The 26,386-nt window shown below is 43.0% G+C and overlaps 5 protein-coding genes across 7 annotated transcripts; 1 reads left to right on the top strand and 4 right to left on the bottom strand.

Moving 5' to 3' along the window:
* Window positions 1-134: 134 nt before the first annotated feature.
* LOC108579441 (Y-box factor homolog) lies at window positions 135-5,057 on the bottom strand. Of its 2 annotated transcripts, XM_017942980.1 has the most exons (7): window positions 4,863-5,033; window positions 3,180-3,243; window positions 2,224-2,257; window positions 1,861-2,122; window positions 1,485-1,795; window positions 672-734; window positions 135-354 (listed from the first exon to the last, which is right to left on the bottom strand). In XM_017942980.1, exons 1-7 carry the CDS (start codon window positions 4,921-4,923, stop codon window positions 310-312), a joined length of 840 nt encoding a protein of 279 aa, XP_017798469.1. In that variant the 5' UTR covers window positions 4,924-5,033; the 3' UTR covers window positions 135-309. The 2 variants fall into 2 exon arrangements, with proteins under 2 accessions (XP_017798469.1, XP_017798470.1); XM_017942981.1 differs by lacking the exon at window positions 672-734 and having other exon boundaries at window positions 4,863-5,057.
* Window positions 5,058-8,259: 3,202 nt separating this feature from the next.
* LOC108579447 (mucin-5AC-like) lies at window positions 8,260-13,766 on the bottom strand. Of its 2 annotated transcripts, none has more exons than XM_017942991.1 (5): window positions 12,805-13,766; window positions 12,141-12,727; window positions 11,507-12,055; window positions 8,775-11,426; window positions 8,260-8,691 (listed from the first exon to the last, which is right to left on the bottom strand). In XM_017942991.1, the coding sequence occupies exons 1-5, from the start codon at window positions 13,626-13,628 to the stop codon at window positions 8,528-8,530; spliced, it is 4,776 nt and encodes a 1,591-aa protein (XP_017798480.1). In that variant the 5' UTR covers window positions 13,629-13,766; the 3' UTR covers window positions 8,260-8,527. The 2 variants fall into 2 exon arrangements, with proteins under 2 accessions (XP_017798480.1, XP_017798481.1); XM_017942992.1 differs by having other exon boundaries at window positions 8,775-11,423; window positions 12,805-13,326.
* Window positions 13,767-16,659: 2,893 nt separating this feature from the next.
* Window positions 16,660-19,268, top strand: LOC108579367 (ATPase family AAA domain-containing protein 3). The gene is made up of 4 exons (XM_017942890.1): window positions 16,660-16,966; window positions 17,437-17,911; window positions 17,986-19,009; window positions 19,131-19,268. Exons 1-4 carry the CDS (start codon window positions 16,768-16,770, stop codon window positions 19,266-19,268), a joined length of 1,836 nt encoding a protein of 611 aa, XP_017798379.1. The 5' UTR covers window positions 16,660-16,767.
* A 1,677-nt stretch (window positions 19,269-20,945) lies between these two features.
* Window positions 20,946-23,929, bottom strand: LOC108579384 (S-phase kinase-associated protein 2). The gene is made up of 6 exons (XM_017942912.1): window positions 23,850-23,929; window positions 22,456-22,773; window positions 22,099-22,378; window positions 21,565-22,001; window positions 21,361-21,488; window positions 20,946-21,292 (listed from the first exon to the last, which is right to left on the bottom strand). The coding sequence occupies exons 1-6, from the start codon at window positions 23,927-23,929 to the stop codon at window positions 20,946-20,948; spliced, it is 1,590 nt and encodes a 529-aa protein (XP_017798401.1).
* Window positions 23,930-24,292: 363 nt separating this feature from the next.
* LOC108579301 lies at window positions 24,293-24,928 on the bottom strand. Its single transcript, XM_017942808.1, has 3 exons — window positions 24,790-24,928; window positions 24,529-24,682; window positions 24,293-24,425 (listed from the first exon to the last, which is right to left on the bottom strand). The coding sequence occupies exons 1-3, from the start codon at window positions 24,926-24,928 to the stop codon at window positions 24,293-24,295; spliced, it is 426 nt and encodes a 141-aa protein (XP_017798297.1).
* Window positions 24,929-26,386: the final 1,458 nt, after the last annotated feature.

The raw sequence follows: 26,386 nt of genomic DNA on the forward strand, positions 1-26,386 counted from the left end.
AAGTTTGTTCGCTGATAGTCTTCTTTCTTCGCTACCAATTCAATACCGGCAGCGTCTCGCGCACACACCTTTCGTCGTTCTTCCTTTACCGGGGAGAGTGTGGAGAGGTGTTTCACGATATCTGTTCTTTCTTCTTTTTTTTTTTTTTTTCTTTGGGAGGGGATTTCTTCAATTGTTATGTTATATAGTTGTTGCTCTGTTGTTGTTGTTGCTGCCGCCGTTGTCGTTGCTGTTGCTTCGGTGTATAACGGGTGTTGGTGTTACATATTAAAAGGAGTGTTTTTGTTGTAGTGGTACCATTACTCTTGGTTAAGCGGTGCTTTCTGTGGTGGTGTTTTGAACCGGTTGACTTTCCTGTAAGAAAAAGGAGCATGGTCAATGCCGTATTAATCCTGTTCGATGGAAGGAACGAGCCGCGGCGAATCGCAGCGGTGAAACGGAAGCAAGGTCGCGGTGAGAGGGTAATTAACAGCGATTCATTCATCGTGGCTACAGGCCGTGATCGAAGCAACGAGGAAAGGAGGAAGAAAATCGCGAAGGGTGGGGGGGGGGCACAGAAATACCGGGAATGACTAATCCCAAGGTGTAGAGCGTAGGAGAGAAGAGTTTAGCGTGAAATTCAAGAAGAATTTGCTCGGAGCGAGGAACAGAGAAAAATAAAGCCACGTTACCTGTGGAGCAGGGGCAGCGGCAGGTGCATCCTTATCTTTAGGTGCATCCGACTTCTGCTCCGACTGAAAAGAGTACAAAAAGATACGTGCAATAGTGTGTTGTGCCAAGCGCTACGCCAAAGATTCGTCAACGGACCGAACACTCGCGATTCCCGTGACCGCTGTGACAACGATGCGACAGGAAATTGGACGGAAAATGTCAACAAGAAAAAGAGAAAAATAGACAGAGACAAAGAGACAAAGAAAGGTAGAAAGAGAAACAGGAGGAGCTGGGGGGGAGGGGGGCTGAGGAACGAACGGATGAAAGGAAAGTAAACGTACAAACGACCAAGCTGAGGACAGGCGATAAGTAACATACGAAGAAAGAGGATGATCTCAGACTGGAGTGCAACGGTGAGTAGTAGAAACGCGTAGCATGTGCGATCCGTTGATGACGATGCGAGTATTTACAAGTGTATCGTACGAGGAAAGGGATGGAGATGGACGATACAAAAATTCCAGGCTAGCCTTCTAATCGATCGAAACAAGTTAACCTTACCCCGAAACAGTTTCGCGTATAATTCTTTCTGTTCTCGAGATGCAGCGTAGAATTAAAAATCTACCACGAACTGATCTCATCTAGTCTGCTATTAAAAACGAAAACGTCGATGCAGGATCGTCGACGAGTTGCTAGGCTGGGTGAACTGCCGAGTGGCAAACGATATAGTATGGTAATAGCAATGGTGGTGATTGTGATTATGTACCGCGAGAGTGGAGAAAAACAGAAAGAAAGAAAGATATAGAAGAAGGAAGGAGAAGGGAATCGTTACGGACTTTTACTTGGCCATCCTGGCTACGAGGACGACGGGGCGGTCCGCCGCCTCTTCCCCCACGGAAATTGCGACGGAAGTAACGACGGGAGGGGCCTCCACGGCCACGGCCGCTACCACGCGGCACGCCACCTTCGCCGCCACCCTCGCCGACTTGTTCGCCACCTTCGCCCGAGTTGTCCCCTTGCTGTTGCGCGGACGGGCCAGAGCGGCGTGATCCCCGGTAAAAGCCGTCGTACTGTCGTCGTACCCTGTAACGACGTTGCTGTCCACCAGCTTCACCGGAATTCACTTCGTCCCCGGTCTTGCCTTCGCCTGCAACGTTACAATTGTCATATGCACCACCCTCCCTCTCGCGCGGTTTTTCTTCCGTTACTCACCGGGCTCGTATCCCTCCTGACCTTCCCGAGGTCTGCGTTGAGTTCGAGCGTTCCCACGTCTTTGATTGATGTACCAATGAACTCCGCGAAATCCGCGTCGCTTATCGGCAGCGTAAGGCGAACCCTTTACCGCTTCCCCGGACGGACCGGTAACGTTGGCCGCTTCGTGACCCTTCTCGCCTATCACCACGTCGAATTCTACCAATTCTCCGTCACCGACGCTGCGTACAGCCTTCCTTGGATTGTTCTTCACGATGGCCGACTAACACAGCGTACACCAAATTACCATCGTCGCGATTCGCCTTATTTCAACGAACGAGCCACTCATTTTTTCAAACAACTACCAAACCTAAGTATACTCACTTGATGGACGAACACATCTTCCTTAGTGTCGTTCCTGAAACAAAAAGCAACGGTATCGTTTGAAGAGTATACGGATCTCGGAAAAGATATCTCTTCCATTCGACCGATTACCTAGCCACGACCACTGGCGAAGCGAAACGGTAAGTTGAACGGTGAACGAACCTTAGTTGTCCTCGACAAGGAAGAGACACGTTGTACGTCTCGGAACATGGACCGAGCGGAGGATAGTTCGGCGCACGATCCAATGGGTACCCGGACGAAACTTTCCTCTGCCACCATAATTCGAATAATTCCGTTCGATTTGCGCAAACAGCGCGAACAACGGCGCGAATGAACGGTGGCGTGTCGATCGCGAAAATCTCCACCGTTTTCAGAACAAGCGTAGCAATACGACGCTAACTTTGGCTATCATCCAAATGCATAGAACCGTGGTCCGACCACCGAATATACATATGGAGGAGGAGGAGGAGGAGGAGGAGGAGGAGGAGAGTACTAGAAATAGCGAAAGATAGTGGGACCACGAGCGGGCAAAGGCGTTCGGCTTGGTAGTGCACGTGCCGAGCGAAGCGTCTATTTCGCGAACGGTTAGAATGTCCGGGTCGAGGTTGCGAGCTAGGAAAAGCTTCGTTACGCCTCTCTCTCTCTCTCTCTCTCTCTCTCTCTCTCTCTCTCTCTCCCCCTCTCTGCCTCGTTCCGATTCGAATCCACTCGTGAACCATACCGGCGAAACGACGGACCGAGCATCGGAACCTGTTCGAACACCGAAAACCATTGTCGTAGGTCGCGACAGATTGAAAAGCGCCTCGGTCGGGTAAAAGGTGGTATAGCGACGCGTAACAGGGAGAGGAAGAGCAAAGGGGAATGAGAGAGAGAGAGAGATGCAAGAAGCGAGCGGAAGAAAAAGGCAGGGACTGAGGAGACGAAGCGAGCACGAAAAACGGCGGATCGTTACTAACCTGTTGATGAATCCATACCCACTCTTCACGTTGAACCACTTCACAGTCCCGGTCACTTTGTTAGCTGAAACCCAACAAAAGCGAAACGGCTCTAATTAGATACATCTAACGCGCAACATTGCGTTGCTTTATTCGATAAACGCATCCTAAAATTCAATTACGCGATTTACCAAGAACCCGGCGATCCGGTTCGATCGTGTCTCGAAAACTTTGCTTGCTCGTTCGTACATATCGCAACGATTTCAAGAGTCGCGTTAAAAAGTCCCCGTCGCCAACCCGATAGACGATACATATTCGAAGTCTTTTCTCCAATGAGAGCCATGCGTATCACCAGCCCCGCGTGTGTTTACCTTTTCCAAAACCAATACATATTTACGTTGAACAATTGTCCGAAGAAGGTTCGAACCAGGAACGTTCGTATTTACGAATCGATACACTATACATATTCGTAATTAAGAACGAATTATACGAACGACCCACTCGATGTTTACATGGCGAGTGCACCGCGTTACTAAACTAACATTACTAAAGCTTCGTTCTTATTAACGGTTTTCTCGGTTACCGCGGCAACATCTCACAGCGTTCCAACTTTTCCTTAAACCGTGTCAACAGGCGAACGAACCGAAATATTAAGAAAGATAACGGTAGCTCTCGGTGCACGGACAAATCGAATTTTTCCTTACTCTACGCGTTTCCCCACTTTGCGTGAATTGAAGCGAACGTGGAACGTTGACCACCGCAACGCACTGTATTTCTTCCCAAAACGAACCTTGGAGAATAGTGTGAAAGTTGCGCAACGAAACCGGGCCGCGTAAGTACTCGATTTACGAAAAATACGGTAAGTTGGTACGGAAAACGTGGCCGAGAAATTTCCAGAAGCCGGAATCGCTGTACCGTGATGTAACCGCGAGATTCGAAGCATAGCTACGTTTACGATACGAACATGAATTGAAGCAGGCAACACGAAAGAAAAGAAAAGACGAGAAAGGGAAAGGAAGAAAAGGAACTGGAGGAGGAGCAGGAGTTGGAGGAAGAGCAAGAGGTGGAGGTGGAGGTGGAGGAGGAGGAGAAGGAGAAGCAGAAGTCCGAAGAGACGAAGAATAAGGAAAATAGCAAAAAGTGATATTTAGAGGCACGACTCGTAAAGCGTCCGTCCTATGTGTTTTCACCTACGCGTCTCTCTCTCTCTCTCTCTCTCTCTCTCTCTCTTTCTTTCTCTTTCTATCCATCTACCTATCTACCTATCTACCTACCTACCTATCTATCTATCTATCTATCTATCTATCTATCTATCTATCTATCTATCTATCTATCTAAATGCACATAGTATGTATCGAGGTGAAATTTAGCGGAACTCGGTAGCTAATAGCGCGTGCGAGAAATGGAGCAAGTTGAGCGAATGAAGTAGAAAGGAGGGAAGAAAAGTGAGTTGGATGAGCGTTGAATGGACGAGTCGTGTTTGAAAAATTTGAAAGGTTATCGGTGAAAGAAAAAGGAACGGAGACCGGGTTGCCGGGCACATGCCACATGGCTGAACGTCTGCTGTGCTCCCCTAGACGCCATTATTACGTGCGGAGGACCCCGCAGAACGAAGCTCGCTCCCTCTTTCCGCTAAATTCGTTGGCCGATGAGAACGGTGCACGCGTGACGATATCGCCAAGGATAAATGTACGGTTCACTCACCGATGACCAGCTTCTGCTGGACAGCCTTTGATTGTTCGGGCTGTTTTTCCGGGTCAGCCATGGTGGTGGTGTTAAGGTGTTAAGACACGCCGCTGCCGAACCTAGATGTTCCCGTCTTTCTGGTCGTGGTGTTGGTTCCCTTCTAATGTTCCCAACATGGCTGCGCCTCCAGGCGACCGCACAAACATCCTTCTCGTCTAACGAACTCTCCGATAGGCCAGCTCGCAAACGAACCCGCTCGCTCGACCAATCCCGCGCAGAGTTTCACGGAACGTGCGTGACGTAACACATGCGTTACTTCCTCGGTTTCTTGCTCGCTCGCTCGTTCATTGGGTTCGCATTCTCGCGTGCTCCCTTCCTCTTCTGGTTCGCGCGCGCCACGATCCTCCATACCGACAATGTATGTATGTATGTACATACAATTCACCACGAACCATCCTAACTTACAATTTTGTTTCGCCACCATTCACCTAACCCCTTTTTTCTATCGTTTCGTCGTTTCCTCCTTTTTTAGCGAATTTCGCCTGTTCTTTCGAACTTGTCAAATACCAACGAAATCTCGCAGCTTACCGCGGTAAGTCGTCCGTCCGTCAAAATAACCTTTTAAACGGAAACGCGATATGATCTTGACTATTCACGCGTCTAATGTGTACCACGAATAACATTGCTTCGAAAATGCTCCAGTATGAAATTATTCGTATCTGTCGGAAGAATGCGGTGTAATTATCGAGATGTGGTACACGTGAAATACCGTGTTTACGTATCGACAATGTTTACGGTATTAATGACGTTCTTGAGTACGTTGGCGATAGCGTCCAATACGTTTCACACGATAAAATCCGTCGCGTCGCGCACCCTTCCGAACAGAAGAAATATCAAAAACGAAATAAACTTACGCATATGTATAAATGTTTGACGAACGAAACTGTAGTTATGGGATTCAGCTAAATCGTAGAGCATGTAGAATCGTAAAGGGGTATATGTACGTGTATATGGAATAGCAGGACTGGTTTTATTATAGAAACAAGGACAGAGGTTATAAGGAAACAAACCAGCGCGAATATGAAATGACACGAAACTCTCGAACAATATCGATATTCGTTATTTCTAATATCTTTTGTAAACTTTACAATGTTTCTTTTAAATTACGAGATGACGTGTATCTGCTTGGAAATGTAGAAAAAAATAATTGCGCATCTCTTACAACATGGCGAAGTGAACCGCAACTTTCTATCCTTTTGCTTCTCTATTCGGTCGCGTTTCTTTAATCTCAACGTATTTTGTGCTTCTCGATCGGACAGAATCGTTCGGTCGCGAATTTGCCCATGAATTCGCGACTTACTTTTTCATTCGGCGCAACTACAGCGATTCGTTAACCCATCACGTGATTTTTCTTTGCCGTTCAAGTTCATTTATACATATGTTTTCGTTAGATTTTCTTTGAAGAAATAGCTACGAAAGAAACAAAAGTAAAATACCGCAAAAGTGTTTCGATGATACAAAAGAAAAAGAAGGAGAAGAAAGAAAAATGGAATGCGATCGCTGACTTTCTTTTTCTACATAAAAAATCAGAAAAAATTTATCAAACGCCTACTTGAATAATCTCGATATTCTCTAATATTATTAGCGAATACCACAGAACGCCACCCGAATACAGATTAACGTTTAACGCTTGTTAATTGAACTTTCCGTATAAAACTTAAAGGACAAAGTACAGTTTCGCTTTTAATTGTGAGCGCCGCGCCGATTGGAGCGATAAACGTTTAAGTTCAATACCGAAACAGTTCTGTGATTAAACGCGCAATTTTTTATGGTAAAACAATCACGCGTTTTGCTTTTCTATATGCATATGTGTATATTTATATATGTATGTATATACTATGTATATGTATGTATGTGGCGATAATCAGATTCGCGCAGCGCGTGCGGGAGAGACGGAGCGCTCGACACATTTCGTCGACGGGCTTCGTCCCAAAAGGAAACAGGAATCTAATCGGTGATATCAAGTAATCGCATTTATCTAAACTGATCGTAAGGAGAATTCATTATCCCTCGAATCCCTTCGTGTATAATGTAACTTAAGCAATACTATATTATCGATATGGTGACCTTATTAAGAAATAACACTATTCTGTGTTAAGAAATGAAAACACCATAATTAGCAATCGTATAATCCTATAACGAGAAGAGTAAAAATAGAAGTTGAACAGGCACAAAGGTAAAATAGAGAACCTCGAAGAGTGACAGTGGATGCCAACAACCCTGATGTGGTGGTGCCTTCTGCAAAGAAGCCTCAGGTGCCTCATGAGAAACTGTGAAAAAGGTGAGAATAATGAGACTTATTGCACATTCTCAAAGACCTCTCCCTTCTTCGCCTCTTCGGTCTAGTCGATACAGAGAGAAATTTCAAAATCCACAATGTCCTTTTTACTGCCTACAACGTCCTGCGCGTCATCACCACAATCGTAACTTGCAATGCTCACACCGACTGTAAAGCAACTGCGGATGGGTCGGAAGTGACAAAGAGTAACAGTTGCAGCAAATCAGACCCTTTTACGACACTACGGCCAAAATTACTAAAACAATTGGTATGGAACAGCTGGACCTCTCTCTTGTCAACTTTCTTTTCAGTTTCTAGAACAGAGTGTCGTGCACCATTGCAAAGAGGGATGACATGGAAAAGACAGTTAACCTAGCCCGGTATGGCATTTACGAATGTCTCACGTGAAAGTGTCACTTTCCCTCCAGAAAAGAGAGCAGTCTTCAGGTCCTACAACAGCTCTTCTTTGCTTTATCACAAATCAGAGAGAGCTCGCTTTTGTTGACTTTTCCGACTGTTGCGTACCTATTGTAAACGTAACGAAGTCTCGGTGGTTTATCGTTACAAAATGCGTTAGTCACGTTTACCCGCCGTAAACCCACGCCCTTGAATTGTCCTTCCAAAGGACCGAACGCGTTCTTAGCAGTCACGATCGGGAAAAATGACTTTACGATAGCTTTACTCCCGACTCAAACACCGCAGGAGTTGAAAACCTTCTGGTCATAAAAAGGTGCCGTTTTTCCTCGGTTATTCGTATATTTTTAACAACAATCTCCCTCTTTCGGAAGGCACAATTCAGACACACCTCTAAGCTAACACACACATACCAATCACAAACCACCCCAAACACGCAGCGACTGACCGACCAATAACACACCACCGACATTTATAAAAGCACAAACGTAGACACATTCAAGCAGATTCGCGCCAAGACATTCACTCAGATTTCAACTAATATTCAACGAGCTCAAGAGCAATTCACTTGAGAATCGCGATAGGACTCGACATTATTGTAACACATTCAAATAAAGTGTAAATATATCATTTTACACTAGGCTTCAGTGTTTACAACTCCGTGATATTCAAAACGAATTGCGGTGTGCGAGACGCAACACTACATAGACACAATTCTTGTCGATGACAATAATAACTATAGCGGTGATTACGTGTAACAACGGCGAAAACGGTCAAATTCATATCCATTGAATTATGCGGTAGAATCGGTGGAAACGCAGTAACCAATTTTGAATTATGAGATTAATGAGAGATCGAATGCCGCGCGCAGCTGTATTTCAACGAAGAAGAATCCTCTGTTAAGGTGCTATATCAAGATTTACATTCTCCATCATCTCGGTTTTCTGGTTCGCATGTTTCTGGATCTTGGCGCGGTAGAACCGCTTCCTATGCTGAACGTGCCAGGCGTAGAAGCGTTGAACGTCGGCGTGGCACTAGCTGTTCCGAACTTGATAGATGGAGTGGTCGTCGGAGCGGCGAAATTGAATCCTGTACCTAAATTTTAAACACGTTGAGACCAGTTAGCGAATGGGAATCGATAGAACAAAAACGTAAAAGAAGATTAACAATCATTTTACCTGAATTCAAACTAGTCGCGCCAAATTGAAAAGGTACGGCGGAGGTAGAAGGGGCAGATGAGTTGTTGCCACCGAAGGTGAAACTGGTATTTTGCTGCGGTACTTTCTGATTTGCCCCAAAAGTGAATATACCCGATGATGCATTGTTATTCTCGTTGTTCGTGTTGGTGGTTCCGAAGGCGGGAACAGGAGCGGGAACGAGAACGGGAGCGGGTGCGGTAGCGGGAGCAGCAGCAGGAAGAGGAGCGGGTGCAGGAATGGGAGCGGGAGCAGAAACGTTGGGCGCTCCGAACGCCGAGGTTTGTGGTCCGAACAGCGAAATCTTGTTACCGCCCTCGCCGAATGGGGCAGAGGAGGCGTTCGCGTTCGCGTTTGCGTTTGCGTTCGCGTCGTTCGTGTTCACGTTGCTGGTGCTAGTAGTATTGAACGTACGATTCGGCAAGGCAATTTGCCCGGTAAAAGAACCGAAAGCAGCACTGTTCGAGGCCACAAACTTTTGACCACCGGCGTGGTTCTCTGTTCCGAATATCGAGGTGGTGGTTCCGACACCGAAATTAGGCGACGACGCGGAACTCTGCACGCCGAGAGTCGTCTTGGTCTGTGGGCCAAACACGGAGGAAGTAGCGGTACTAGGTTGACCAAAAGTCGGCAAAATCGGCGTGTTGCTCGTGGAAACGTTGGTGGAACCGAAAGCAGAAGGAGCCAAGTTGTTGGTGCTCGGGACGTTCGCGGCGCCAAACGCGGACGATGTACCGCTCGCTTGAGCACCGAACAACGTCGAACCGGTGTTACTTCCAAATACCGATGTGCCACTCTTGAAATTCGTAGCCGCCGACGGGTTCGCTTGGTCGAAAATATTATTGGTCGTGCCGAACGTGGTTACTGTTGTCGTCGAGCTGGTCAAGCTAGCGCCGGAGAATATGCCGGCGGCTCCACTATTCGTTCCTCCAGATATTCCCGAAGCAGACGTACTCCCGGTAGAACCAAATACCGGCATGGGAGTTGTGCTCGGTATTCCCGAACCGGGTCCACTGCTAGTGTTGGAGAAGATCTGCATCGACGAGGTTGTGGATGGAAATGCTACGGAAGTGGAGGAAACGTTCGAACCGAAAATTCCGGTAGCCGTGCTCTTCGGAGCAGTGAAGGCAGCTGTGGTTGCTTTTAAATTCGAAGATGTACCGAAAATTGAGGCAGGCTGCTGGTTGCTTTGTTGCGTGGATGTTGCTCCGAAAATCGACGGCGTCAAAATCGGTCTGGTAAATATAGAACCGGCGTTCGTTGACGTTGACGTTCCAAAACTTGGAGTCGAGTTGTTTTTGTTATCGTTGTTGTTGGTAGTGGTGGTGGTCGTATTGTTTCCCATGGCGAACACAGACATGTTCGAGCCTGTAGTCGTCGCTGTAGACGTATTACCGAAAGAAAAGTTAGCTTTGCCGTCGTTAGCCGATGACGAAGGTGGAGCACGAAACGTAAACGTTGAGCTTGGAGTTGATCCGAACGTCGGTAGGGAAGGTTCTGCGCTTGATTTGAATGGCATAGGAGCACTGGCCACGACGTTCGTAGTAGAACCAGTCTGTGCAGCCGTACTCGTAATAGCGTTACCACCGATTGTGGAACTTCCAAATGTTCCGCCAGTCTGTGACGCATTTGCCGCGGATCCGAACACGAATGTTCCGGGTTTCGAACTGGTCGACGAATTAACAGTCTTACTTCCAAACGTGGTCGAGCTCGTGCACGTGGTCGTGCTCGTGCTCGTGCTCGTGCTCGTGCTCGTGGTCGTGGTCGTGGTCGTGGTCGTGGTCGTGGTCGTGGTCGTGGTCGTGGTCAAACCACCGGTATTATTCCAACGAAGTAACGTGGCCGTTATTCCAATAAAAATGCTGGTGTTGTCAAAAACGTCGCCGTCAGTCGAAGTAGATCCTACGGTTCGTTCCTTGTTCTCGACTGTAGCAACCGTTGTCTCTGGAACGTTCGCTTGTTGGGACGGTGAAAAAATTCCGAACGATACGTTCGAGCTGGGCGAGGCGACTCCTGCGGCTTGCGAAACGTTCGTCGTCGGTACAGCGGCGGCAACTTTTCCAAAGGTATTGGCCGTGATGACAGGTACGGCGGCAAATAACGGAGATTTATTCGCGGTAGCAGCATCGAGCGTGACCAAAGGCGAGCTACCTGTCACCGTAGTGGTGACGATGCTGGTGGTTCCCGTTGATTTGTCAACATTGAAAATTTGTACGTTCGAATTCGTCGAGGAACTCGCAACAGCTGGTGCATTTGCGTTCGAAACAATAGGCTGTGATACGATTACGGATGGTGCAAACGAAATTCCAGAAGCGCTAGTCGTCTTCTTTTTATCTGTCACTGGGGTTGTTGGAACGGTTTCGCTTGTTCTAGCGAACGTACCGGCTATCTGCTGAACATTTCCATTCGACTCTTTGCTCGGTAAATTAAAGACCACGTGTTTCGGCGACTTTGTTTCTGATTCACTAGTACCAGGACTAGGAACGACGGCCGACGTAGAAATAGGCGTGGTATTCACGTTCGTAGTGGTGGTCGAAGAATTAAGAGTCACGCATATCACGGGACACGCGACCGATGTTTCAGCGTTCGTTTCCTCCGCTTGAATGACCACGTCCGGATTGATTCGACTGGCTGCTGTAAACGTGGATCAACGATAAATTATAAATAAAAAATCGTTGACACACTTTCGCGTAAAACTCTCCTCTCTTACTTACCTTTACCAGATATGGCATCGAACATGCTCTGAAGTCTCGCCTTCATGCTCGTTTGTCTCATATCCGCGATGTCCTCCTTTTTGATCTCTTCCACGTCGTCGGTGGTGAATTTTGCTCGTATGTTACCTTGCTCTTCAACCAGCATCCGCAACTTCTCGTTCCTCTCCGGTTCTGCTCTCATAAATAACTTGTGCGTTAATCTCACCGATTCGCCGGCAGATTCTATCGATCTATCCTTGTCGCTGCACTGCGGACTTGAACGAGTCGCCGCCGTCTGCATATGTTCTTTACCACTATCCGTCTCCATCTCTACGCTTCTATTACTCGTTTTCAATATTCCCTTTAGCGGTAAGTGTTCCTCTAGCTTAGCCACGTAGTTACACGCGTCCGAATTACTTCCCTTTTCCGTCCCCTCGTCGTGGCTACTTCGACGATGGTTCAGACTCGTGTTGTGAACTTGAGGCAACGTCTGCGTGCTAGTACTCTGCACGCACTCCAAAGATTTGAAATGTTTTTCAAAATCTGGCGTTCCGCTACGCGAAAAATCTCCTGAAACAACCACAGCCGCGTGATATGTACAAGGATAAACTCTATGCACCTCGCTAAACGATTACAATTTCCGTTCGTTACTTACGAGCTTTCCTTTTCACACCGGAAACAACGTGCCTGCTAGAACTTAGTGAGTTTATGATGTCGTAACACGAAGGTGTTTTAGTTCGTTTCGTTGGTCGAACGCTTTTACTTTGTGGTGAAATCTCCTCCTCCTCCGATTTCAGAGAGTCGTCTCTGCTCCTCTTTTGCTTCGTTTCATCCTTCGTTTCATTCGATTCTTTGTTAACAAGGCCACCTGTTCGTTGTTTCTTCGCTAACTCAGAAACCACGTCTTCCCTCGACGCGTGCCTCTTCAACGATATCTCCCTTAATGCTTGAACAACGCTAGGCGGCGAACAGCTATCGTCCATCTGATGTAAACTTGTCAAAATTTTCTGCTTCGACGGTGGAGAATATCGAATGATATTAGGTGGCGCCACTCTAATTGTCACTGGCGTTCTTGTTTTCACAGACTTGGCGTTTATCAACGGAACTGGACTAGCGTTAAGATTAACTCTTGGAAATTGTCCCACCCGATATTGAGATTGATGAGTTAATTTGTTGTTCGCTTCTGCTGCGTATTTCCTCAGGCGAGTTGTAAGTCCTGGAGATGATATGTCATTGTACACTCTGAAATTCAATTAGAAATGTGCTTAATTGTGGAAAATACAGATCTCTGCTGTAAACTAAATCAATCGGATGCTTACTTCGAGTCTATATTGTATCTAGTTGTTGCCAACAAAGGTCCTGCGACCGTTTGAACTGCTTTCCTTTCTCCTCCTACCTTTGCGTCCGTTCTTTCTTTAGGACTTACGCAATTACCCCACAAGGAGGATCCTTCTGCCCCAAAATATGATCTATTTCCTTCTTGTGTCAGGGGGTGATCCTGCCTGTACGAGAGGGATGTTCTCCTTGATAAAGTTTCATCCACTGGTGATACTTGGAGTGGTTGGTTTTCAAATTCCTCCTTGTTCCGCGGAAACATTGGCGTCGAGGTGTGTTTTATGGCGAACGGATTGTCATCGTACGACGAATGCTCCGAGTCGTGATAGAATCTATTCTTGTTGCTGATATGGTTCGCAATATCGGCTTTCTGTACATTCCTTCCGATCGGACTCAGTTGAGCGATCGATCCAAAACTGGAAGTGCTTCTTTCTCTAGTTGAATAAGGATCGGAGCTAAGTTGATAATGAGATCCTCGACGTCTTTCCATCCTAGATTGGGTTAGGTATCGGTTACGAAAACGAAGATTCGCAGATTCCAAAAACTGACCAGTGTACCAATAAACGTGATCTAAGACAGCCTCGAAGCTTATACGAACTCCGAAAGAGAGCTGTTTGCAATAATCAAACAGAAGAAACGCGTGTGGCGACAATAAACTGTCGTTGATGATTAAAGAGTAACACGCGTAAATAGTGAGAAACAATGAAATTGTTAGAATAAGAATCGGGCCCCATACGTTGTAAAGAAACACACACCCACTCAACGCACTTACTAACGCGATAATACCCCGGTTTCCTAAATCCCACATATTATTTCAAACGAGTAACCTCTCCATGTTTGAAAAGAGCACATTCACCGAATCACCGGAACCTTGCTGCGTTAAAATCAACGACATTATCGACGTAGCAACTACTACGTGGTACTATGTATCGTCTTCCGCGTTATGCGCACTTTTCCGCAATTCACTTGGAAATATTCGATAAAAAAATTTACATTTTGTTAGCGTAATTAAACGATTGCCATCAAATTCCTAAAACATTTTTTACAACTTCTGCTCCGATCTCCTACTTTATGTTACTGTGAAACGATATCGTACGATGATCTCAAACGTTTCGCGTCGCCTCCGCGATTCACGTGTTCAAAGCGCCATCCCTCGTGTTATACGCTCAACGTTTCATGGATTCAGCGGTCATAATTTGAAATTCAGATGTTCCAACTTCTACATAGTAGAGCCACAGACGAGGTATAGGATAGACCTAACACGTAATGTATTTTTCTCTCCAACGTTCTGAAATACCGATCGTGCAAAAAATCAGAGTACATTATTTCTTTTGCCCTTTGTGATATGCATAAAGCGGTGAGTTTAGGAATTATGTACATACAATCCAACCATCGAAGATGGTAAAGTCGACAGATGTAAAAAATCCTCTTTTATTAAAATTGCACCTAAAAATATTTCCATATATTGGATTGCGTGGCAGTGCTGATCTCTCAAAATTATCTTCTCATATTTTTTATTACAGTATAATGAAAATTCTTTGAATTCTTCGCTTCCAATAATATTTATTGTAAATTAGAGCAAAATTGCATGTATTACGCAGATTAAAATTGATACAAGGATATAACTGATAAAAGGAGAGCACTAGAGAAATGAGTAAGACAAGGAAAGAAATAAAGGACAGAACTAGAGAAACGAGTTAGACAAAGGAAGGAATAGGGTTTGACAAGGATAGAGAATTTTTATGTGGCAGCGTCTACCGCGATCCGCCAAAGCGGAAAGCGTGTTCGTTTACGGGATACCGACGAACGCCGGAAGTGGTTGGTGTGCGCGGGAGGGAGCCAGCGGCCAGCGCCATCTTTTCTTAACGTTTGTTCCAGGAGTAGCAGCCGAGGGTCAGTTAATAAAAGCGAGTCAAGGGGTGAAGGACATACTGTAAAGCAAGCGTGAAGAGATAGAGGATTTTGTATTTTTATATATCGTGTTAATAGTTTCAAAGAGTTTATTTGTTATACATAAGTACTCGTGTGGTAAAATGGACACCTATAAAGAGAAAGCTCTTGCTCCTACTTCCCGCGTGGGTGGATAAAGAAGAACGCGTCTGTAGCAATTGGCGACCCCGACGTGATTCAGCGGAAAGAAAGAAAAAACGGTTCGGAGCACCAGAAACCATAACAACAGACAGAGGTGCACAATTTGTAGTAACACTTCAACAAATTGACAAATCTTTTAGGTTGTAATAGGATCAGAACAACGGCATACCACCCAGCAGCAAATGGCATGATAGAAAGGTGGCACAGATCATTGAAAGCTGCCATAATGTGTAATCTGCCATACAAGAAACGGATTGACATTTTACCCACAGTACTGTTAGGACTTAGAACCAGCTTCAACGAAGATATCGGAGCAACAGCAGCAGAAATGCTGTACGGCACAACTCTCAGACTACGAGGTTGTTTCAACAGAAATGTGTGACTAATTATGCACTTTGAACCATGTAGAATGTCGAATGGACTTTTATCTATATTCTGCAATTAGCTCAGTAGCGTAAGTGGTGTCCATTACTACTTAGATATTAGGAATTGTTTATAACAGTTGACTATACTCGAGTGCGATGAACTCTCCCTTATAATGTTTAATAACTCTTAAACTAAACCGAATATGTTAATAAAAATGATATGAGAATCTAGCCAAAGGAGTTATTTTCCAAACGCATGTAGTTATTCGCATAGGAATTTAGTAGAAAGCTATGAAATTATTGAATAACCGTAAAGATATGCGGTATCGTTCCCAACATTGCGCACTAAAATTGTTAATAACTAATTATCGAAAGGGTCTAGTGCATTAAAATCTATATGTGAAAGTTGCTGAAGGTCCGCACATCATTCTTCAATCCTAAAAGTTCACAAAATCACCGCAATTATTCAGTTATTAATGATTCTTCCCCGGCCGACTTGATGTCGACCCGGCCGCCATCAGAAGGCGGAGCTTAGATACCCACGGACCAATAGGAAACGTTTCTCTCTATCCTTCTCGCACAGTAGTGCGTTCATTGTCTAATACCTCTGTTTATATTCTGTGTTCCTGTTGAAAAGTCGTAGTTCCCGTCACCAAATACAAGATGGCGTCGGTTTAGCATTTTCTCTCCTTGTCTATACCTATTCCTCTCCTTGTCTAACACTCGCCACTGTTGCTATCCTTGTCTACCGCTATTCGTTTCCTTGTCTAACTCATTACTCCAAATAGTGCTATCCTTTCCTTGCCTTATTTATTTGCGTATTGATAAATATCTCAACGAGTTATATGGGAATAAGTACTTATATATATATATATCTATAGGACTTCTCGGCCCCAAAGTCCCGGACAAAAGGTCCCATAAGATGCTGTTTAAATATTTAAGTACTTATACATAGTAGGTCTATCCTGTACGTCTGTGGTAGAACACTTGCATAAGTATTTAGTAGAACATTTATCGAATTTGCAAATCAAACAAATAATAACTTCTTAGATTAACATGTGAATGAAATGTTTATTAATTCTGGTTACAATGATTAATTTGTATGTACATATGTATAAATAATTAAAGAATAGTAAAATAATTTTTAAGCGGTTCGAAATGTGAAAACATTGACGTCTCCGTGACAAAAAAGTTTCCAAATTATTTCCAAATACTTCTGACGTTTCATCGTTTGGAAATTTCTTATAGAAATTTCATGGAACAGGAATATACAGTGGAACTTGGCCAAGGAAACATTTTGAAAATGTTTCGATGATCCGTGCGTTTCGTTGTTCAGCCAAGATGCGAGAGGCACCGGTCCGGAGTCCACTTGTTTCAGCTTTCACGTTAGTAGTGCACGCGGGAATTTCTCGTGTCGGTAGAGTAACGAAAAAAGTGAGAGACACACGTTCTATCAACCGGTTTTAACGACATTTTTAACCAGGCTACATCATGTCGTGGCTTTTTGGATATCGCAACGCACAACCCCAAGACTTTTCCCAATTTATACAACCACAAGTACCCGGTGCGAGTGGTGGTGGAGATGATGGTCATACACCACCACCTAAATCCTCTCAAATGGAATCCTATCGATTCGATTCGACTGCCTTGGAAAGAGCAGCGGCAGCTGCCAGGGAACTCGAAAAATCCGGTACGATCGGTCACGTTTTCAAAATTAAACTTTACCGTTCGATGAAATCATTGCAGGAAGTTACGTAAGCAGAAAACGATTTCTTAGGTTAAGGACCTCGTGCTTCCTATGGCACGATACTCCAACACCTAACTTCATGATGATGCAACGATTCCTTATCGAGTGGAGTTTTAAAACATTCGTTTCATCAATGAAAATGACCATGTCGTGTAAACCTGTAAATATATTTGAGAAACATAAGCGTCGACGCGACGATCTTAGAACACCCTTAGTACTTCGTCTTTTATTCGTCGCTTTTTCCTCAACTTTTCATCAAACTTTCGATTACAGAAAACCGGTCCTGGATTATCAATCAGAATAAAATATATATATCGTATAATACTAGTTGTTAGCTGTATAGTACCTAGCTTTGCATATACCAGTCAGCAAAATTTATAAAAGGAATTCTTACCATCCACTTATTTCTACAGTACATGCCAAAGAAGCATTGGAACTTTCCAAAATGCAAGAAAGTACCAAACAGATGGAAAGGCAAGCAGAAGTGAAAAAATATGAGGCTAGCATAGAACAAATGAAAATTGAGCAAAAACGTATTGAAGGGGAAGAGAGAAGAAAAAGTATACAAGAAGAAACTAAACAACATCAAATGAGAGCACAGTATCAAGATCAATTGGTGAGGAAGCGGTATGACGATCAGCTAATGCAACAACAGAGAATGAACGATGAGAATTTAAAGAGACAAGAAGAGTCAGTGGCAAAACAGGAAGCAATGAGGAAAGCTACTGTAGAACATGAAATGGATTTGAGGCATAAAAATGAGATGAAAAAGTTAGAAGCAAAGATTATAGCAAAAGCAAAGATAGATAGGGAAAATCAAGATCTGAATTTAGAACGAATCAGAGTGGAAGCATCTGAAAAACGAGTCACAGTTTTGGAATCTATAAAGTGAGTAAACGAGTAACCAAGTAATGACAAGGAGATTGAAAATATTGATTTATATTTGTCGAACGTTGTTTCAGAACCGCCGGTTCGGTATTGGGCACCGGCTTGACGGCTTTCCTTCAAGACTGGGATAAAATTCTCGCTGCCGCAGGAGGTTTGTCTCTGCTGGCTCTCGGTGTATATAGCGCGAAAGGTACAACGGGTATAGCAGCACGGTACATAGAGTCGCGGTTGGGCAAACCGTCTTTGGTTCGAGAAACTTCCAGATTCACAGCATTGGATACGATACGGCATCCTATCAAAGCAGTGAAGAAACTGGAAACTAAGCAGACCGACGCATTGTCTGGTGTTGTTTTGGCACCGAAGCTTGAAGAAAGATTACGCGATATCGCGATAGCTACGAAAAACACGAAACAGAATCGCGGAATGTATAGAAATATATTAATGCACGGTCCCCCTGGAACCGGTAAGACTATGTTCGCCAAAAAATTAGCGGAACACTCTGGTATGGACTACGCGATCGTAACTGGTGGCGATCTGGCACCATTGGGTCGAGATGGTGTCACTGCTATTCATAAAGTCTTCGACTGGGCGGTAACCTCTAGGAAAGGTCTCCTGCTTTTCATCGACGAGGCGGATGCCTTTTTAAGGAAACGATCCAGCGAACGTATATCAGAAGATCTGAGAGCGATGTTAAACGCGTTCCTCTACAGAACTGGCGAGCAGAGTAACAAATTCATGTTGGTTCTCGCTTCGAATACCCCGGAACAATTCGACTGGGCTGTAAACGACAGACTAGACGAGATGGTAGAATTCCGTCTACCAGGAAAAGAAGAACGCGAACGTTTAGTTCGTCTTTACTTCGATAAATTTGTTCTTCAACCGGCGATCGAAGGTAACAAGAGATTAAAGGTCGCACAATTCGATTACAGCGTACTTTGCAGTAAAATTGCTGAAATGACCGAAGGAATGTCTGGAAGAGAATTAGCAAAATTGGGCGTCACCTGGCAAGCAGCGGCCTATGCTTCTGAAGACGGTGTATTAACGGAACAAATGGTTATAGATAAATGCAAAGATGCTAATAAGCAGCACAAGCAGAAGGTAATTGATCGATCTAATGAAATTATCCTGTTGCAATGATAATTAGTTAACGATTAATACGCATCTTGCGCCTTGAAAGGTTTATTCTATAAAAATTTGTGCCTCTTTTTTTCTGTTACAGGTTCAGTGGCAGAGTGAACAAGAAAGGCAAGAGTCAAAGTCGATTTATGCCACTGAAAAAGAAACAGAGGTTCAGCCTGTGAAGTCAAAAGTTACGGTTGGATCGCCAATCGAAACAGCTACTGTGACTGCAGCTTAATCGATCATTACTGCAGCGTGAAAGATTGCAAATATTAAGTAATGTGTTATTAAGAAATGGATTAGTACTAAATGATAACGGAGAAGGTGTAAATGACATTGTTGAAAGAAGATGACTTTAACGTTCATTTCTTGTTTTCTATACAAAACGTGCGTGTATAAATATTGTAAGGTAGAAGTACATTTGTTAGTAATGTAAATTCCTAGCTTGACTAAATTTTACGTACGCGATATATACACACGCACGCACACACACGCGCGAGCGTAATGTGCGTTTACTGGCAATGAATGCGCTAGTAGCATGTAACTCGAATGCAGTTTGAAGAGAGAGCTAAAAATGTTTTAAATCTACGAACGATTAAAATTCAAATATTAATTTTGAAGTATCGCTTCCCTCTTCGTTTCCGCCTTTATTTTCGGTGACGTTCAAACGAATTTCTCAATGCGGAAATATAACATTTCATACCAAAAAGTCTGCCATTTCGTATTAAGAAGTATATAACGTTAAGTCTAGGTTAATGAAAATACTCAGGAGCCCTGACTAGTAAATTGTAAGTCGATAGTAGAGTATCATTGATATATGTAAAAAAGGAATTTTCGTGTAATTGGTTAATCTGTAAGTACTGTGCTTACAGTGCGATATAGTGATGTTAAATACGTACAAGGTGAAATAATTGGACGAAAACATTTGAACAGCGCTTTCCTGTATTCTCACGATCATTAATAAATGTCTAATATCTTTTTATTGTTATTCATTAAGAAGTCTGAATTTATCTTGTTTAGTTATTGGGGGAAAACGAAGAAATCAAACTGATGGATAACTAATTAACGTGTACTGTTGATAATAATTAATAGCATCCAAGTTTTTATTTTTCATACAACTTTTATGGTTAAATTACCTTGTGGTTCACCTTCTATATTGTATAGTTTATTGGTTGAAAAATAAGAACCCACTTTGCTATCAGTATCGATATCGCTTTAAAAAGAAATGACAAGCAATAAAGTACAAATTCAATTAAAAACGGTACGTTTCGTAAAAATAAAACGTAATAATGTACATAATGGAAGAAAATAAGGCTACGAATAAAATATGTTCACACAGCCCCACCAGGTAGATAAATCGTGCATTTGTGAAGTATTGTTTAATCGAGGAAACACCATAAACGTGATTCCTATCAGACTAAAACCATCAAATCTGCATAGTTCGTTCTTTCGACGAAATATACATATACTTGGTCAGTTTAAGTTCTGCCTAATGTGATAAATATTTGCGGTAGACACGCACTGTACCATGAATTATGTAAATGTAATGGTGTGGTTTGACTAAAACAACGGTCGACTTTTTAATATTTTCCTCGATATAGTACATACACTGTCGGCAACCAACTATTTTTATTCCTCCTATGTAAATACTGATATATGTATATTGACGAACCTAAAACGTAATTGATAAATGAAAGACAAAGAGAATGATATACAAAAAGTATATTGCTTTAAATTTATTTTGATAGAATCGTAAAATCAGTCTCTTGATAGATAAGAAGACACTTTGTGGAAAGGCACACACGTACATCTCAGTTTTCCTTTGGCTTTCAGTTGGTCTTTACCGTTATTCGTGTAAGAAAAAAAAAAAGAAAAAAAAAAGAGTAGAAGAAACAACCCGATACAATACTTATGTTCAATCTCTAACGCGAAGCCCCCAAATACTCGTTCTTCGGACACCGACCGTCGGTCTCGCGATCGAACTATATAGGAACTTGTTAAGTTGGGTTTCGCCGCAGGTAACTTGTAATGTTTTCAGCGCCGGCTCAGGTATTAAACCAAAAACGTCCAAGTACAGCAAAGATGGCATATACGCCAATGTTACATACGTCGACGGAGGTATACCGTAACAGCGACTAAGCGACAAATGCTCTAATTTCGATAAATCAAGTAAATTACGAACAGTATTCATCGTAAGCATAGTACAATCGCTCAAGTCTAATTCTACCATATCCGGGCAACTTTTCACCAAGTCCTTGATATCTGAAATGGGAAAAAAGTAGCAGAATAGTTTTTGATAAAGAATAAAATAAAGAAAATACTATACTTACTATCGTCGGTCACTGTTTTTCTGCAGCCAGCTATACTTAAACGCGTAACAGACGGAGGTAGAGATTTACAAAGTAACATCATAGATTCGACATCGAGACCACACCAAGCCAAGTTGACGGCACTAAGGCTGTAAGTATAAAATGGATGATTTAAAGCTACTAAACTTCTAATCAAGCAATGCCAATGCAAGTGATTTTGCTTACTTTGTAAGTTTCATCAAATCCTTGATACATTCAACATCCATACCCTCGCACATTGTTAAATTTAAAATTTCTAAATCATTATTATCAGTGATAGCTTTGCAACATGATCTGTTCACTGTACATTTTTCTAGAGATAATTTTTTCAGATATTTACACTTAGAGAGTAACATAGCCAATCCATCTGGAGAAATGACCGCCATTGAGAGGTCTAAATATTGCAATTTACTAACGTAACAATCGATGAAAACTTCGCTATTTTCAAGAAAAACAATATCTGCAATTTCTGCTTGAGCAAGTCGAAGTATTTGAACGCCTCGTGGTAATATGTGCCCCAATGTGCCTTCGTTTAACACTTTACTGCCTAAATCCAATCTGCTCCATAACGCTTCGTCTCGCGCTATTTGACACCATCGTTTACAAACCAACATGGAACGGACCTAAAAATAGAGATCGTGATAGAATAACGTAACATTGCTTATACAGTTTGGCAAGAAACTGCTTTTATCATTTCTTCCTGTTAATTCGTAATCTTACCAAACATTTCTTTGGAAGCCATTTTAGGATCATTAAAATCATCTCATCGGATAATTTGTTGAACTTATCTTCACCGACGATCGAAGGTTTTCTTTTTCTTCTGTAGAGGTAGAATTGTTCAAGACTACTTTTCCCAGATGAAACGTTTAGACTGTCCTTGGGAAAGGTTTCTTTCGTATCGACAAAATTATCTAATTCCATTCTAGAGGAATAACCAGATTCGTTTCCAGCGTTTGAATATATCGCAGGTTCGTCCGATTCGTACGGATCTTGACTTAATCTACGAGCATAATCTTCAGTAGCATGAGAAAATTTAAGGAGAGGGAATGGAAGAATTGATCAAGTGAAAATACAAACCTATCCATAACGACAGTTTCGAAGCTGGAAGCTCTATAGATACTATTTTCTTGACTCTCGAAACTGTTGACTTTTTCACATTGCCTACCATTATTTGAACTAGCTGGTGAGGTTGTATGCTCCTGAGACTGAGACTTTTTTGTACTTTCGCAACTGGATGCTTCATCTTCTAGCATACTAACACCCATATCTTCTAAAATTTCTGGTTCTACGAGATTTCCATCGCCGGAACAGGACCATTTTGCATTATTTTTGGATGCACTGTTCAAAGTACTATTTAAATTGTTATTACAGCTGTCATCTAAGCGTAGCCGTTTGCTGTAAAAGACATTTATACAAATAAGACAGATGGCAACATATCCTTGAATAAATATACTAGTTGCTTTGATCGATTACATATAAAAAACAACCTGTTCCACCAGGGTGAAGAAGGCGATCCTTTGGACATAGTAATTCCACAATTTGTCCTTAAACGAGTACAATTTGCCTCGCAAAAGTATATAGAACAAAACTTGTAAGCCACAGAGAAAGGACTTAAACGTCTAAGTTATTAAGCTCAATTTAAATTGAAAATGTTTATAGACTAAAGGTCACCATCAATGGAATTTATAGTTCCAAACAAACAAGATGAAGGGGAAAGATTGAACGGTCCCTAGTAAACATAACTATTACCAACCACAATGCAAAGATTTGCAATTAATTAGTACTACTACTTTAAACAGCATTTTTCAAAAGAAAAGGTGTAACTTAATTTATTCGATAACATAACGCGCATATTGCGCGAAGAACGTTAAAGAAGATTCGAGGGAACACATAGAAGAAATAAACGATACGTGAGAATAAGAAGAAGGATGTAATTGGAGGAAATTCGAAGAAGATGTTTGCAATGAAAAAGTCACGACTCCATTGCTCGGTCACTAGTAACATCTATAAACCGAAAAACTCAATCCTTGGATCGTTCCGAAACATAGTCTAAATCTAAAATAAAGAACATAGGTTTCGATAAATCTTGGAATAATCGCTTGTCAATTCTTCAAACGAGAAATAAAGATTGTTTTCCTGAAGCCGCGGTAGAACTAAACGAAGAACATTGTTGAAAAATAATTGTTCTGATATGTTTCGTTGATAAATTGTAGTCGTGGATAAATCTGGTGTTTCTCGATAGATAAACGAAATCGAAGCGAAGCGAAGCAAAGTTGAAAAGAACGAACATCTACTGCATCGGATGAATAGAACGACCGATTCACCACTGGCAGAGGTTCTTAACCTTACCTGTGCGCGCGAAAATATGCACCTGCATCACCTTGAGCAACAGGTAAGAAAGATGTACACGGTGATTACCGAAACTTTGCAGCTTCTTCGAAACGTGGGAGATGGCCGAAAGATAGACTTACCTCTCAGGAGGCGAAAATTCTTCGGAATTCTTGAGACAATCCTCACCAAGTCTCGTATGCTCCGCCACGCCGGAATTCATTTTTGGCGGAATCCCGTCGCAATACCCTTTTTTCAATCGCCACTGGTCGTACGGGCGGAAAACAATCGCTAGAGCCGAGTTCCAATTGCTCGAATCGTTCGCAACGATTCGAGGTATTCTCTTGGTCTCATATCCGATTGGTTGCCGGTCCGAGGATCTCGAGGTGGCGGGAAACCGAGAGATCGATCGCGCGACAACCGTCGCTACCTGAACCACCCGCGACAGGCGCTGCTGTGCTTTTTACGCTAGCCCCGCTTCTTTGAAAACAACTAACCTATTCGAAAGACCGGAACATTCGTTTCGTTTCATTTCGATTCGCCGCGCTCTGCGTCGCGTAGTCACCTTGCCTTTTCATTTTCATTTTTAACAGCGTGTAAGTTTTCGATCCTCCGAGTATAACTTTACTCCTAAGATTACCAAATCCGATGTTTTTTTACGGAAGTCGAATCGCGAGTCTAACCGTTGTATTCCTCCTCGTTCGTGCCACCAGCCGTACCTAAAGTCACGAAAGGAGACCAAAGGTTGTTCAAGGCTGTTTAAGGGGAAAAAAGTGAAATCTGCCAGCATGCCTGGTTTTCACAGAAAATAATTGAAATTACGCGTGGCTGGTAAGCAGTGGCCGACGTCTGGTATCTTTACAACCATTTTCCTCTTCTTCCGTACTTCCTTCGTGGTGCGTGTCAACCGTGTTCAAATCATTCACCGTATTGTCGTATTCTTTGGAGTAGAATTTAGGCGTGATCGAATCACCACCTGCAGCCAAAGTAGCATCGATTTAGCTTGTATTGCTTCTCGCGCGCGAGGAGTAAAAGCGATACGATTTCAGTAAAGAAAAATAAAGAAAAATCCCGAATATGTACCGTTGATTCTCGAAATGCATACGTTCGATTTGCCAACCAATCTGTCCTTGGAAAAATAAAGTTTAAAGAGTGGCGGTGGTTTTTCCAGTGTTTTTCCCACGGAAGATGAATTCGAATCGCACGAATTGCTTCGATCCATAGGCACACACGACAGTTGTCCGTTCCGTTCGGTATCCAGCGGTTCGTTGGTCGCGCAGAACGATCACTGTTGTGTCCCGTGTTGACAGGGTGACATTCTTTAAGGAGGAGGGTATAGTATATTTGATCGATACACACCGAGGAACAGCGTGTACGAAGAATAAATGCAACGAGAAGTTAGAGGTAACGCATTTGGAACGCAAACAGCTAAATCCATTCAGCGGTTTATGGATTAAATGCTATTTTATTAGGAAGCTTACAAAGTTCTCATGGGACTTGCTCGCTTTTACACAGAAAAAAACAATGCCGTTCGCAAGTTGGACGAGTCCAAACTCCGAAAAACCCCCCCACTCTCTCTCTCTCTCTCTCTCTCTCTCTCTCTTTCTCTCACTTTCCTCCAGCTTCTCCTGTCTATACGAAAACTATACGTATGAAGTTGAAGAAGATAACACTTCACATATTCATTTCTGTAATGCAAAATGGACTCTCTCTCCTCCAATCACCATTGTCCCTCTGTCTTTCTTGCTCATTCGCTCGGGTTCCGTGCGAAAGAGAACACATACACACCACCCACCACCTTTATTGTTTCGCGTCTTTTTTTTCATAGAAAAAAGGGACGAGTTATCTATCGTTCTCACGATCGATTCATAATTCTTGACAACGGTATAACAGATAGAGACCATCTGAAAATCGATGAAGGAGAAGAACGACGGGCGGGGGTTTCTTCTTTGTGAATATTCACAATACGAAATGAGTTGCAATACTGAAAAAGCAAAGACAATCGTAAAAATAATGAGAAGAAGAAGAAGAAGAAAAAAAACATTATGTTCACTTTTTTAAAAGTTGTCCGTGAAATTTCTTTTTTATTCATTTCTTAAGGACATTTTTTTTTCTTTTTTTCTCTCCTTTCATACCGCTTCTTTTAAAATAAGAAAAAAACAAAAAGGAGAAGAAGAAGAAAAGAACGTAACACGGAAATGCTGTTTCTTCCAGGGCGTATGCAATACACACCTTTTTCCCTCGTCAAGTTGATACACTCGTGATCGTGATCGTGATCGTTCCTTTTTGATTCGAGGACGGAGACGCAAAGGGAAACGGGGTCTAAATGTATCCTCAGCCCAGAAGAAACTCACAAGCGATGTCGCGCGTTTCACGCGTAAGAGCTTTAACACCGTTGCGATATGCCGAGACTGTTTGTTTGTACGATAGTTGTAGCCGATTCGCGTGATTTTCAATGGTTGCATCAAACGCGTGACCCATTCGACATTGAGAATTACGGTCGATGAAAGACGCGGACGTCGGTATAGCGCAGCGGTATCTTAGCGCGTAACTTTTAAACGCTAAATATCATATCATTCCTTCATTCGCAACTCGCACATACACTCATGCATATGCGCGCATACCCACACGCACGCATTTGCATATCGCAATACACACTCATACGGACGAGAGACTCACG

The sequence above is a fragment of the Habropoda laboriosa genome, unplaced genomic scaffold (assembly GCF_001263275.1).
Source record: "Habropoda laboriosa isolate 0110345459 unplaced genomic scaffold, ASM126327v1 scaffold76, whole genome shotgun sequence".
NCBI classification, from domain to species: domain Eukaryota; kingdom Metazoa; phylum Arthropoda; class Insecta; order Hymenoptera; family Apidae; genus Habropoda; species Habropoda laboriosa.